We start from the raw sequence: 14241 nt of genomic DNA, 5'->3' as shown, positions 1-14241 counted from the left end.
ATTAAAAACATAAAGTATGATTACAAATGTAGAAGTAATTGTATAATTAGTAAGTAACTAGAGGATATTTGATGAGATAATGAGTGCCACAGAACTGATAGCTCTGTTATTTCCTTCCAATAGTAGTTATGATTTAGCCTCCTTCTTTTCAGTTGCCTATAGGTACTGTCCCTGAAGATAAAAAAGTTTCCTTAGGAACTTTTGGGCTAGGGCTAGCCTTGATATTTTCCCCCTAACAAAATGTGTGTGATGATGATGATGACAGCAGGTAACAATTATGTGCTTATAGTATGTCAGGAAGTGCTGCACATGTTTTAATTCATTTTATCCTCTTGTCAATTCTGTGAGGTCTAGGTACTACTTATTATCCCCATTTTACAAATGAATAAGAGGCTTACAATTGAGACATTCTTCTGCTCAGGTTTAGATGACATTTTGTTCATTCTTGCTAGCACTTGTGACTCTGATCTGCTAAGGTCCACTTCTCCAATGTGTTTATCTCTCTGTTCTCCAGATTGGATCATTTCTATTGCTCTAGCTTCAAATTCACTGATTCCTTCTTGCATATTCTCAGATTTGCTGTTGACTCATCTAACACATTTTTCATTTTGATTATTGGACTTTTCTTTCCATATGGATGCCTTTTATAGTCTGTTTCTCTGTTGTGATTCTTTATTTATTGAACCATTATCATCATATTTTCCATTAATTCTTTGAATATAGCTTATTTTATTTCTTTGAATTAATTTATAATGGCTTCTTTCAAGTTTTTGTCTGCTAAACCCAACAACTGGGCTCATTTAGAGTCAGTTTTTATTGATTGCTTTTTATTTGGCTTTATATTTTTTCTTTGCATAGCATATTTTTGTCATGTTGAAAATGACATTTTATTTTTTTTAATCTTCATTGTTGAAAGGGTGAAAATGACATTTAATATATTCTAGCAAATGTGGGTTCTGATATTTCTGAGACTTTTTAAAAAGTAATGTTCCTGGACTTACACTACAGAATCTGTGTCCTCTATAGTATGCAGCTGTGGATGTCTCTGCTTATTTTTTAAATTCTTTTTAATTTTATTTATTAGCCCAGTGGTTCTCAACCTTCCTAATGCCGCGACCCTTTAATACCTCATGTTGTGGTGACCCCCAACCATAAAATTATTTTCATTGCTACTTCATAACTGTAATTTTGCTACTGTTAGGAGTCGTAATGTAAATATCTGATATGCAGGATATATTTTCATTGTTACAAATTGAACATAATTAAAGCATAGTGATTAATCACAAAAAACAATATGTAATTATATATGTGTTTTCCGATGGTCTTAGGCAACCCCTGTGAAAGGGTTGTTTAACCCCAAAGGGGTCACAACCCACAGGTTGGCGACCCACAGGTTGAGAACCACTGTATTAGCCTCACTTCCTAGAGTTTGTCCCTGTATCTGCATAGTTTAGTGCTCAGGGGATCAGGACTGAGCTTTACGCAAACACTTCTAGCCTGTAGGGCTTTTACCCTCTGCCAGTTGGTCTGTGGTAGGAGTTGGGAGTGCATTCAAAGTTACAACCTGCCTTAGATTTTACTTCCCACTGGACACTCTCTGCTGTCCCCTCTATATGTTCCTGGTTTCCCAGTCAGCCAGGGATGTGTGGCGAGCTTATCTCACCCTTCTACGACTCTTAGTTCCAGGATCTTACTTTTAAATTTCTGGCTGGTCCATTGCTCTGCCCAATGAGAATTATAATTTCAGGCTATCAAAGCTATGGGTTGTCTTCATTTATTTTTTAACAAGTTCAACAATTTGAGCTGACATAGCTGCAAGTTTTCACCTCCACTCCTAATTGAGTCCACCCCCTGTGGCAAAAAGCTGCTGATTGTTCAGCCAGCCCTATCCTGAGAAAAGTTCTCATGGACTGAGCTGGGAGGGATGGGAGCAGTGCCCGGCTAGGCTATAGACTTCTGTTCTACTTACTTCCAGCTCTAGCAGTTTTCCCTAAATTAAACCTTTTTTTTTCCAATTTGCTGTTTGCCTTTGATCAATTTCCAGAGCCCTAAAATGGTTGTTTGTTAACAACTTTGTCCAAGCGATTTTTGTGGAAAGGATTTGTTGACCTTCTCATACATCATAGCTGGAAGCCTGGTTCCATGCCCACCTTTTTTGAATGGCTCACTTTTTAAACCTGTCTTATATTCTGGCCTCCAGATTTTTGGCTGGCTCTTTTTATGCTCTCTGGGTCTCTTATTATTTTTCCTTCCAACTCCCTACTCTATTCTGGCCTCTAGACACTCTACGTTCTATACCATCCCTTGCCTTAAACTGGGATTACTGCCTTTCCCTCATAGCCATGATTTCCATCTAGCCATTCCTGCCTTCTGCCATTCAAACCTTCCTATAACACGCACCCACGCAGTTAGTGAAAACTTTGACTTCAGGAGTAGGCCTAAAGCTGAATCACTCCCCTACCCATCCCTGATGCCAATCAAAAGCACAAAGGAAGAGAGCAGAAAGCTTTAGAACTTCTTTGGAAATGACAGATAACTGGTTTAAAGCCATCTGCTCCACTGCCCTTGGTTCTCTCCTCTCATCATAGTATTGTTTAGTCTATCCTACTTCATTCCCAACCTAAATAATTCAATAGTAATTTCACCTTTAGGGTTCTAAAATTAGCTTCTCAAATCCAATGACTTCAGCAAATGGTTTCCAATATCCCAATGAGCATCTGCATATAGTATGGTAGTCACAGATCTGTGAATATCATCCTGCCCTTTCAGATCTACTTCAGATCAATCCAAACTCTTTTTTTTCCAACTTGTGGAAAATGCAAGGCTCTTACGAGTATTTCTGTGAAACTTCTGGGTCTTCTCAGAGACTCTTCTGTATTGGAGATGCTGCCAAGTTAATTGTTCAGTTTCAAAATGACATTGTTCATTTGGGTGTGTAGCAAAGGCTGGGTTGCTATTTGAAAAACTCCTATCTATGTCATTTTTAACATCATCCTAAAATACTGATGGGCTGTCAGATTCTAAAAGCCTTGACTATTTCTAATTTTTTGCTGGCTGACTTTGTGCGCTTAGAAAAACAGTGATTTGCATAAGTTTTATTCTCTATCACAAATAACTATTTCAGAAGGACATTAAATTGGTTAATGTTTCTGGAAAGTTCTCCAGGAATGAAAATCAGCACAATGCTAGCAAATCTTATTTTCTCTGATATATGTCTATTTCAGGGAAAGCAACATTAAGGAATTTAAGGTCCTTTTTACATGATAAGGTGATGCGATAGTTAATTTTTTAAAAGAAATTTTGGGCTGGTCCTTTTCTGGTGTGGTAGATAATTTTAGCTTTATGATACTCATTGGCTTTAATAGATATCTTTTAGGCCTAAAAATTCATGAGTTAATCAAGTGAGGACGATTGTGGAGTATCTCCACTACACTGGTTTACTTAGTTCAGCACATCATGATTATATTTCTATAAAGCCCTGAAATAACATTTTGCTTCTTTGTGGGTATAGGAGATAAATACCCTTTATCTTTCATTCTCATGGAAACCATTTTTGCTGCACTAATGTACATTAAGAAGTTTCTAATGTGATGATAAATGTCAGCAAGAATGGAATTAATTGGGTGGTCATCCCTGAAGGTACATATTTAGTGTTGGTTCTCAGAATTGTCACTTCATCATCTTGCTTAAAAATAGGGAATTTACTTCATTTCTCAGCTTGAATCAAAAGTAATTTCTTTCCCCCAGGATCCCCCTTCTTTGACAGAAATGATTTTAAGCTAGCTTCCCTATTAACTCATTCTCACTCTACCGTGACCAAACATGACTGGATTTTCTTTCTCTAGGTTCTGAAAAAATGTGTAAAAATACATCAAATGTCTACACAAATTATGGTCCTGTGCCGAATTTTTATTTGCAAAAGCATTATCTATAACATGGAATGGGAAGGATATAATCTACAGGATATTAGAAATAAAGCAGTAAATACTCCATGATTTTTCCATTCTATACTCCTTAGACTATCATTATGAGTTGATAGGTAAAATATAAAACTCTAGCTTCATGCACATCTATTTTATAGGGTTCATATAAATCAGGGTGCCAATGTCCTTTCCTTTAGATTATTGTATTTCAGTATTATGGTCCTTTTATATATCCCATTGTCCAGTTTAATTTTATTTCCATGTATTTTTGGATTTGAAATTTATATGAGACCTCTTCCCTCCTTATCCACGAAATCATTACCCAAACATAGCATAGAGGAACACCCTAAAGACATAGGAAGGAAAATTTAAAGCACATGAATGACATTTTTTATTTATCCAAATAAATTTATACATAGCAATAAATTCATTTAAATAGATTTAGTGATCTTCTGCTTAGCACATACCACTTGGACAATAGTCTTAGCCCATAAGGAACTTAAAATCTTGTTGGGAGATAAGTTATGCAAACTCAAATGCCTTCAGGGCCCATGAGTTAACAAATGGTGGCCTAGACAGGTGTAAATGGTAGGGAATGGAGTGTACTATGGAGCACTAGTGATCATACATCTCATTTTAAGGGATTCCAATTTAGTACCTTTTAAAACCACCGTGTTGGACAAATGAAACGTTTTTATGGAAAAATTCAACCTATTAGGTAGCACTTAGTCTCTGGACAGCCAACTTTTCAGTATTTCAATGATCTAATGTTGTATAACAAGCCACCCTAAAGTTTAGAGGGTTAAAACAACAGTAATTGTTTATTCTCTCTTGTGGCTCTGGAGGTCATTAGGTCTAGCTGGGTGGTTCTTGCTCATGGTCTTTCATGTAAGTCACAGTCAGATAGTGACTGAGACTGGAGTCACATGAAAGACTTCCTCTCTTGGATCTAGTGGTTGATGCAGGCTGTTGGCTGGAATGCCTGCTGCAGCTCTCTGTGAGTACTGGGCTTCTTTATAGCATGCTGATTGAGCAAGAAACTTCAAAGAGCAAGTTTCCTAAGAAGGAGAGAGTGAGGGAGGGCAGCACATGTGGTCACCTGATGGGGGAGAGGGGTTGTATCATCTTTAACTGCCTAGCATTGGAAGTCACATGGTGTCATTGTCCACTGCAGTGTATGTTTTAGAAGTGAGTCACCAAGGCTAACCCATAATCAAGAGGAGAGGAGCTTAGATTTCACCTCTTAATAGGAGTGTAAAAAAAATTACAGATTAGAACTAGCAGGTAGCCTTATATTAGAGAATAATAAAACTAAATATATAATAAACTTGGATGTAATAAGGGTGATATAGAAAATATTTAACAGCGTGGGCACTGACCAATCTATATATATAAAAGCCAAGCTACCGAATGACCAGTCACTATGATGCACATTGCGGTGACCAACCGGCCTGATTGGGGCCCCAGTCAGCTCCCCTCAACCTTCTGTGGCCCCTCCCCCCAGCCAGCCCCACCCCTGATCAGCTCCCCCGATCCTGATCAGGGGCGGGGCTGGCCAACCTCCCACAGCCCCTCCTCCTGGCCAGCCCCACCCCCGATTGGCGCCCCCATCCTGATCAGGGTTGGGACCGGCTGGCCAACCTCCCACATCCCCTTCTCCCCCACCCCTGCCAGCCCGGCCCTGATTGGCCCCTATTGGGGCGGGTGGCCTGACCCCACCTATGCACGAATTTGTGCACCAGGCCTCTAGTAAGAAATATAGCATCCACAACTGATATGACCTCTGGCTATATTCAGGGCTCTAAACATGCCCTAGAATCAGCAAGAGCTCTGTGAGGTCAGGAAAACTGAAGTCATGTATCTGAAATAAGATGTTTTAGGTATTCTTGCTGAAGCTTCAGAGCACCCATGTGGTTATTTGATTTCTTTGTTTTGTCCATCTTTTTTTTTTAAAAGATTTTTTTAAAAAAATATATTTTATTGATTTTTTACAGAGAGGAAGGGAGAGGGATACAGAGTCAGAAACATTGATGAGAGAGAAACATCAATCAGCTGCCTCCTGCACACTCCCTACTGGGTATGTGCCCACAACCAAGGTACATGCCCTTGACCAGAATCGAGCCTGGGACCCTTGAGTCCACAGGCCGACACTCTACCCACTTAGCCAAACCAGTTAGGGCTGTTTTGTCCACCTTGATCCATCATCAGTTAGAAACATTTTCTTTGCATGGCTCTTACCCTAATATTCTGAAAGTTTATTCTTTGCAAAAGGGAGAGGAGTTGTGAGATATGGGAAGAGAAGGGGTGAGCTCTAGGAATACACTTAATCTTTTAAATATATTATAGTTCAGTCCAATGTTATTTAAAAGACAAGTTGAGATACACCTGGATTCTCCCTCTCTTGACCCAAAAAGCAGATATACAAATGATTGGGTCTTTGGGTAGTGTATTATTTTTATGTTACTGCTGTAATACATTACCACAACTGTAGCAACTCAAAATCACAAATGCATTATTTCACAGTTCTGTAGGTTAGAAGGGTGGGTTGGCTTGGCTGGTTTCTCAGCTCCAGGTTTTGCAAGGCTGAAATTAAGGTGTCAGCTAGGCAGGCCCTTAGCAGGAGGCTCTGGGAAGAAGCCTCTTCCAAGCTCATCAACTGTTGGCAGAATCCAGTTTCTTGTGGTTGTAGAACTAAGGTCCCTCCTTCCTTCATGACGGTTAGCTGGGAGCCACTCTTCACTCGAGCTCTCTCTCTGGTCCTTGCACATGGCCCCTGCATCTCAGAGCCAGAAACAGTGTGTGGAATCCTTTTCACTCTTGGATTCTCTGGACTTCTGATTGTGTAGCATCTCTTCTGACTTCCTCCTCTTCCGTGTTGTATCTCTCAGATTCCAGTTAGAGAAGGTTTAATGCTCTTAAGAGCCCATGTGATTCAAATGGGAACACACGGAAAATCCAGGATAGCCTCCCTATTTTCAGGTCCTTAAACTTAATTACTCTGCAGTCCTCTTTGCCATGTGATGTAACATATTCACAGTTTCCAGGGATTAGTATGTAGATATCTTTTTGGGAACCATAATTCTACCTACTTATAGATAGCAACAAATAAAGGTGCTTTCATATCCACTTATTTACTCAGGAAAATAGTCCAGTCAGTAACTTTGTGTTAATCATTAAGACCTTTTGAAATACGAATCTTAAAGTTGAATGAAAAGAATATACACTTATGGAAGAGAGTATAGGTTTCAATTTTGACAAGAGAAGGGAAACTTTCTTACTTGATATCCAATAATATCTCCAGTATACTATAATACTTAAGAGAACTGGTTTGAAGTTCAGACTGACCAGACTTTGTACAAGCATATAATGCTTATAAATTTCATTGTCTTCATTTGTGTAATGAGCTAATAATTGTTATAGTTGCTATGGGGAAAAACCTATCAATAGGAAGTGCTGAGGACATAGTAATTGCTCAATGAATATTAGTTAATAATAATAATAATAATAATAATAATAATAATAATAATAGAATGACATATACATGGACTTCTTTATAGATGGGGAAAAGGTATGGGTGGGCCAACAAGAATCATCACTTAGATTTCCTACTAGTTTCAGATTACTGACATACATAAGTATTCTATTAAACATAAATTAGTAAAATGATTGTTCTGAAAAGGAATTTATATTAAGCAATTTAGCGTCAAACAAATTGCTTTGTTTTAATCATAAAGGGGATTGGCTGAAACTCACAGCCATCTGAGTCAAGGGTTGGCAAACTATGGCTTGTGGTTAAATCTTGCCTGCTGCCTGTTTTTGTATGGCTCATGAGAAATTCTTAGAGAGAAATGTTTGTAGTTGATTTGATGATGCAAAGCACAAACTTTGAACCCCAATTAGGCAAAATGTTGTTCTGCACCAAAAGAATTTCATTCTTTTTAATAGTCCTGTATTACCAAAAATTGTACATGATTATTATGTTTTGAATTTCATTAAAGATTTGTGGAAAAATTTCTCACTATAGCAGTATCTATATAACATCCTTGATTTTGCCTCGTTGTCTGCAAAATACCTACATGTTTACCATCTGACTCTTCACAGAAAAATTTTTTTTTCCAGAGTTCTAATTTAAGTGGGGTGTAGATTCTTCATAGGTGGAAGGTACTCCCAAGATCTTCTAATGCAACCTTAATTTCATAGCTAAAGCTGAACCTCAGAAAGTAGGCGACTATTCCACCACAACCTAGCTAGTTGGTGATAGTGGCAGAACGAGTCAATCGATCTTTTGGTGGTTAAATCAGTAAACTTTCCACCAGAGTAGGCAGATACTCTGGGTAGCATGGTTGTACTTTATTAATCTTTCTTTACATGGACCCCTGTGTTAACACTATTCCAATTTTTTTTTTTTAATGAGGAAAGGTCAGAGGTTACGCCGCATAGTAACTCAGCTGTCCCATGGGCCCATTAAACAGGGCCTGGCAAACATCAGCTTGTTGCCATGTTTCCATCTGCAGGGAGAGCCCGTTAGAGTCTAGGATTTCTCATTAAACTGTTTCAGAAGCACTGGTGCTGACTTTCTCTGTAGTTAGCAACAGCGAATAAACAGGCATGTTAATATATTCTCATTGAACCATGTTCAGTTTAGGATGAGATTGTTTATTGAGCAGAACAATAGCCCTAAATTGAAACGATAATTTCCCCACTTGCCTCATATCCCCATTGTTCCCTGGTTAACATTGCATTTGTTCTTGCTGCTCTCCTGCCTGGATAATGATGATCACTTGGTGATATTTGTTTCTCTTGCTACAGGTGGTTTACAAATCCAACGACTGTCAATGCTTTCTATAGTGCATCTACCAACCAAATCCGTGAGTACTCGGCTTCTCTTCTCCTTGTTAATCTGGTACAAAATGGAAGGAACTTTTCTAGGACTATGATTAAGGGTAGGGCATTTTTTAGTTTTGCCCCAAAAGTGACCAGGTATTTTGGTGAAAGAAATTTGTTTCCATACCCATATGCCAAATTTTCCTCACTCCTTTCACCTTACAAGTTCTTTAAAGCTTTATATCACCATTGAGTGAAAAACTCCCAACTACAATAAATAAAAATACAATGAAGTTAGCCATGAAAAGAAACAAGCTTCCATTTTTCTCTCAGAATGGTCTTACTGATTTTGTCTATACCATTTTGTTTATTTTTAGGATTGAGCAAAAAAACAAGCAGATAACACTGGGTAGATTATAGAACCTGAGGGGACTATATAGTAGAGGCCCGGTACACGAAATTGTGCACATAGCGGGGGTACCTCAGCCCAGCCTGCTCCCGCTTGCAGTCTAGGAGCCCTCGGACATCCTTAGAGCTGCCTTGGAGGTGGGAGAGGCTCCCACCACCACCGCTGCATTCACCAGCCATGAGCCCGGCTCAGGGCTTCTGGCTGAGCAGCGCTCCCCCTGTGCGAACGCACTGACCACCAGGGGGCACCTCCTGCATTGAGTGTCTGCCCCCTGGTGGTCAGTGCAGATCATAGTACTGGTCGTTCCACTGTTCAGTCTATTTGCATATTAGCCTTTTATTATATAGAATAAGAAAAGTTTGGAAATGTTCTGATTAACCCTAGGATGCAAAGGCTTGAGTTTCTTTTATTTACATGCTGTGGATATATGTAATTATAAATGCCATGATAAGTTTAAAAATTATTAAAGATCAGATTGGCACAAATTAAAAATCTGACAGCACCAAGTGTTGGCACCCAGGACGGACAGTCACTGCTGGTGAAAGTAGAAATTGGTTCACTCACTTTGCAGAGCAATTTGGCAACATAGAAAGACAAAGTTGTGCATGCATCTCTCTGACCATCATTTGCGCTCTTGGCATGTGACCTAGTGCTGTGATTCTCAAAATGTGGTCCTGGGACAACAGCAAGAACATCATGGGGGAACTTGTTCACAAACCCTGGGCACAGGGTTCAGAAATCTCTTTTATTAAGCTCTCTTGGTGACTCTAACATAGTTTGAGAACTACTGCCCTAAAGAAGTCTCATATAGTAAGCCCCATGTGAGAATGCTCATAACAGTATTGTTTATAATAGCAGGAAAAGGGGAATAAGCTATGTGTCCCTCCACAGGAAAATGAATTAAATGTGGCATGTTTACACAAAGGAATGCCACATAGCAGTGAACAATGAGTGACCTAGAGCAGTCAGTGATGGCGAACCTTTTGAACTCGGTGTGTCAGCATTTTGAAAAACCCTAATTTAACTCTGGTGCCGTGTCACATATAGAAATTTTTTGATCTTTGCAACCATAGTAAAACAAAGATTTATATTTTTGATATTTATTTTATACATTTAAATGCCATTTAACAAAGAAAAATCAACCAAAAAAATGAGTTCGCGCGTCACCTCTGACACGCGTGTCATAGGTTCGCCATCACTCACCTAGAGTGACATGTGTTAACATGGATGAGCCTCATAGATATTCTATTGTGTGGTGGAAAAAACAACTTGGGAAAATATATTGAGTATGTTGCTATATAAATGAGGTTCAGAAGCATGCAGGACAATTCTATTTGACATTCATGAGAATGACAAATGGTGAGTTCAGGTTGGTGGTTACCTGTTATGGAGAAGGTGGTTCTCTTCTGCTTGAGCCCTTACACGTTTCTCATACCCCTGCCCCCCTCCTATACCTCTTCTGGTATCCATCTTCCCTCCCTTGCTTGGCAATAACATCTAATCTCATGGTTTTAAGCATCTCTCTATGCTGTTTATTGAATGTGGGGGATGGAATTTATAAAGACTAGCCACTCTTGACCATGCCCCCATACCTATAATCACCTCCTCTCTGGCATCCCTGCTTCTGTCCTTATCCCCCTTCAATCTATTCTAAATATAATATTGCAGTATTTTAAGATGTTTTACAATCACCTCATTTTCCTCCTTTGCTCAGAACCCGTTATCAGCTTCCTCGCTTATTTAGATTAAGAGCCAAGCTACTTGCAATGGCCAGGGGCCTCTTTCCAGGCTGCCTTTATCCCTATCTGTTCCAGCCACATTGGCTTCCTTCCTGTTCCTAAAGCATGAGACCCTTCCCTCCTGGCATTTATACTCTGGGCTCTCTTTGAGTAGGAAAACTTCCCTAAGTGCTCTGTATGGTTCACACTCCCAATTCCTTCAAATATTTGCTCAAATGCTACCTTTTCAGTGAGGCATCCTGCATGCTCACAGTACACCCTTCATGCTGGCCCTCATCTGGACAGGACTCCTTGGCCACAGAGGACAGACAGCCCTGAGGCTGTGGTCTCCTGCTCCCAGCGGGCACATCTCCTTAGAGTCGTCCTCATGTGGCCACACTTGGGAATGGCAGTCTCTGCAGGACTGGTCCGAGAGGGTAGTAAACAGAAGGAAAACAAGCAGATGGTGGTAATTTGGATTTTTACATCAATTTATGTAATCAAATCAGTTAAATATTTTGAATGTCACTCCTTACTGTACAAGTATTCACTATTATCATGAAAATACCATTGCTTTCTTCCCCCCAGCTTTATGGAGATATAATTGACAAATAAAAATTGTCTGAATTTAAAATGTACAACATGATGTTTTAATATAGCTCCAAGTTGAAAACTATGCTGCATATGGAAATTTATGATATTAGGGCTATCAATTTAAACATTATAGTAATATGAAGTATATTTATATAATATGAATGATAATATTACTTGAAATAACCTATTGGGCAATAGAAAATTCTGTAGATTATCCACTTTAAAAGAAAATGTTTTATGTAATATTTGGTACATGCTAAATAATATATGGAACATGCTAGAACATATGAAGTTATAGAGGATATAAGAAAACATATGATAAATATATGCCTGTGAATCCACCACCCAACCAAGAACTGGAACATTCCCAATATTATTGCATCTGTTCATGCTCCTCCCCATCCTATTCCTCTGCCACACCATAGAGGTAACCATTATTCTGATTTGTGTGTTTATCATGTTCTTGCGTTTTTGTTTTAATAAATTTTAAATAATTGAAGTATCCCTAAACAATATATTCATTTTTGTTTATGTTGTAGCATAGTAAGAATGATATGCAATCTTAAGCAGTTGTGTTTTTTCAATTAGTATGTTTTTAAGATTCATCCATGTAGCATGTGGCAGTAGTTTATTTCATTTTCACTGCCATATAATATTCCATTGTGTGACTGTATCCCAGATTACTTATTTGTTTTACAGATCTTTTCTGTTGAGAGACCTATGTGTTTCCCCCTATATTTTTGCTATTATGAACAGCACTGCTCAGTATATTCTCATACAAGTCCCCTAAAAAAGTGTTTGGAGTCTATACTAGGGATGGAATTACTGGCTTGTAGGGTATGTAAATACTCAACTTTACTAGATAACACCAAATGTTTTCCAAAGTGAGTGTTCCAGACTACAGAAGTGTTTTCATCAACTATCATTATAACCATTTCTTAGCATTGGTAGACTTAATTTTTACCAATATAGTGAATGTAATAGATCAGCCGTTATGCAAGAAAAGGCATTGAGATAGACTATTCACTAATGTTTCCATACTCACTTTCCAATGTCAGTGGATGCTTTTACTGCTCCTTTGAAGATTTAAGTAAGTCTCATAATAATTCTGTCTCCAAGATTAACCCCTGCTCAGCCTTTTTCTTGTCTGGGAAGAACCGATCCTATCAGAGGTTTACTGAAGAAGCAGCCATTTTAGGGTAACCCAGTGGTTTCTGGAAAGCTCATGAGCAGAAAGGGTTTGGAATGAACAATTTGAAGTGGTATTTTAATTAAGAGATTCAGCTGTTCCTATTTTCCTAATGACCAGTGTTTGCTCTCATTGTAAATTACATTCCCAGGCAAGATGACAAGGAATCCTTTGGGCGATTTTTTTCTCTCTCCTTTCTGATTTTTCTGGACTACAAATTAAGACAGGTGGAGTACCTCCTTATACATTTCCCCACTGGGTTTCCTGGGACACCCCAGCCCCAACTGCCTTCTTTTTGCTTCACTGAAGAAATGAAAAATTGAGGTGATTTTCTGAAATGAACATCTTTATTGATTAGGGCCTGATTCTGACAGCATGTGGCCATCTGTTTAATTGGGTTTCACATCTAAGATGTAACTATACTTAGTAACGTGATTTATGAGGATTTCATTCAGTTCCCATTATCATTTTCTGATTTATGCCAGTTAAGTCTGCTTCTGCGTACAGTAGAGACCTGAGTAGAAAATAGAGAAACGAAAAACCTATAGTTTGTTGTTGTTTTTTTTTTTGTTGTTTGTTTGTTTGTTTTTGCAAATCCACACCTTTGTATGAAACACTATGATTTGTGACTGTCTTTCAATGTTAGATATTTTGCAGGGTAGATATAGTTCCTTATTTTTCTACCCTTGTCAAGCTGGGTAGCAATGTCCTCAGATACAGAATAGTAAGATAGTAATGGTTTAAGTCTGCTCAAGGAGGAGTTATGCTCAGGAACTGTTGCAGAATTTAATTATACTTGAACTGATAAGGTGGTTTAAGTAGAACACAAGGAGCTGAGGTGATTGGTGCCCAAGCTTGTGCTTCTCTAACTTTGTGGTAACAGCAAAACTGATCTACTTAGTTTGAGTAGGGCAGTGGTCGGCAAACAGTGGCTCGCGAGCCACATGCAGCTCTTTGGCCCCTTGAGTGTGGCTCTTCCTAAGCCTTAGGAGTATCCTAATTAAGTTAATAACAATGTACCTACCTATATAGTTTAAGTTTAAAAAATTAGACTCTCAAAAGAAATTTCAATCGTTGTACTGTTGATATTTGGCTCTGTTGACTAATGAGTTTGCTGACCACTGGGTAGGGAAATAGCGAGAACCTCAATGGGAGACCTTGAGTTCCACTGATTTAGTTTTGACTTTGGTCAAGGTATTTTTCCTTCCTTGCCCCTATTTTCTTCATCTGCTACATGTTGAGATTACCTAGTCCACAGAGTCTTGGGTAAGGATTTAATGAGATGAATTTGAAAAGTACCAGTACATTGCCAAGGTTAGGGTTTATATATCTACTAGAGGCCTGGTGCACTGGTGGGGTCCTTTGGCCTGGCCAGCAGGGATCAGTGGACCTCCGTGCCACCGCATCCCGGCCTTATCCGCCAGCTTGTTGGGCTCCAGCCCACTGTCTGCGTTGACCCTGCACAGCATGAAGTAGTGCAGGAAGCGGTAGGCAGCCGGGGAGGAGCCCGAGGCCGGGCAGGGCACAGTGCCGCACCACTCCCACTCATCCTGGCCCAGGTGCGTCTGCTTCCACTGCTGATCA

General features: G+C 39.1%; 1 protein-coding gene across 1 annotated transcript in view; it reads left to right on the top strand.

Moving 5' to 3' along the window:
• Positions 1 to 14241, top strand: part of PHEX (phosphate regulating endopeptidase X-linked) — a 195036-nt gene that overhangs the window by 136751 nt on the left and 44044 nt on the right. The window contains exon 15 of the mRNA XM_059679129.1: positions 8733 to 8791. Within this exon, the coding sequence (XP_059535112.1) occupies positions 8733 to 8791 (59 nt within the window). The remainder of the gene's footprint in view (positions 1 to 8732; positions 8792 to 14241) is intronic.

The sequence above is a fragment of the Myotis daubentonii genome, chromosome X (genome assembly GCF_963259705.1).
Source record: "Myotis daubentonii chromosome X, mMyoDau2.1, whole genome shotgun sequence".
Classification (NCBI taxonomy): Eukaryota; Metazoa; Chordata; class Mammalia; order Chiroptera; family Vespertilionidae; genus Myotis; species Myotis daubentonii.
Note: the sequence above shows the minus strand (reverse complement) of the source record. Positions and strands in the feature narration are given on the sequence as shown.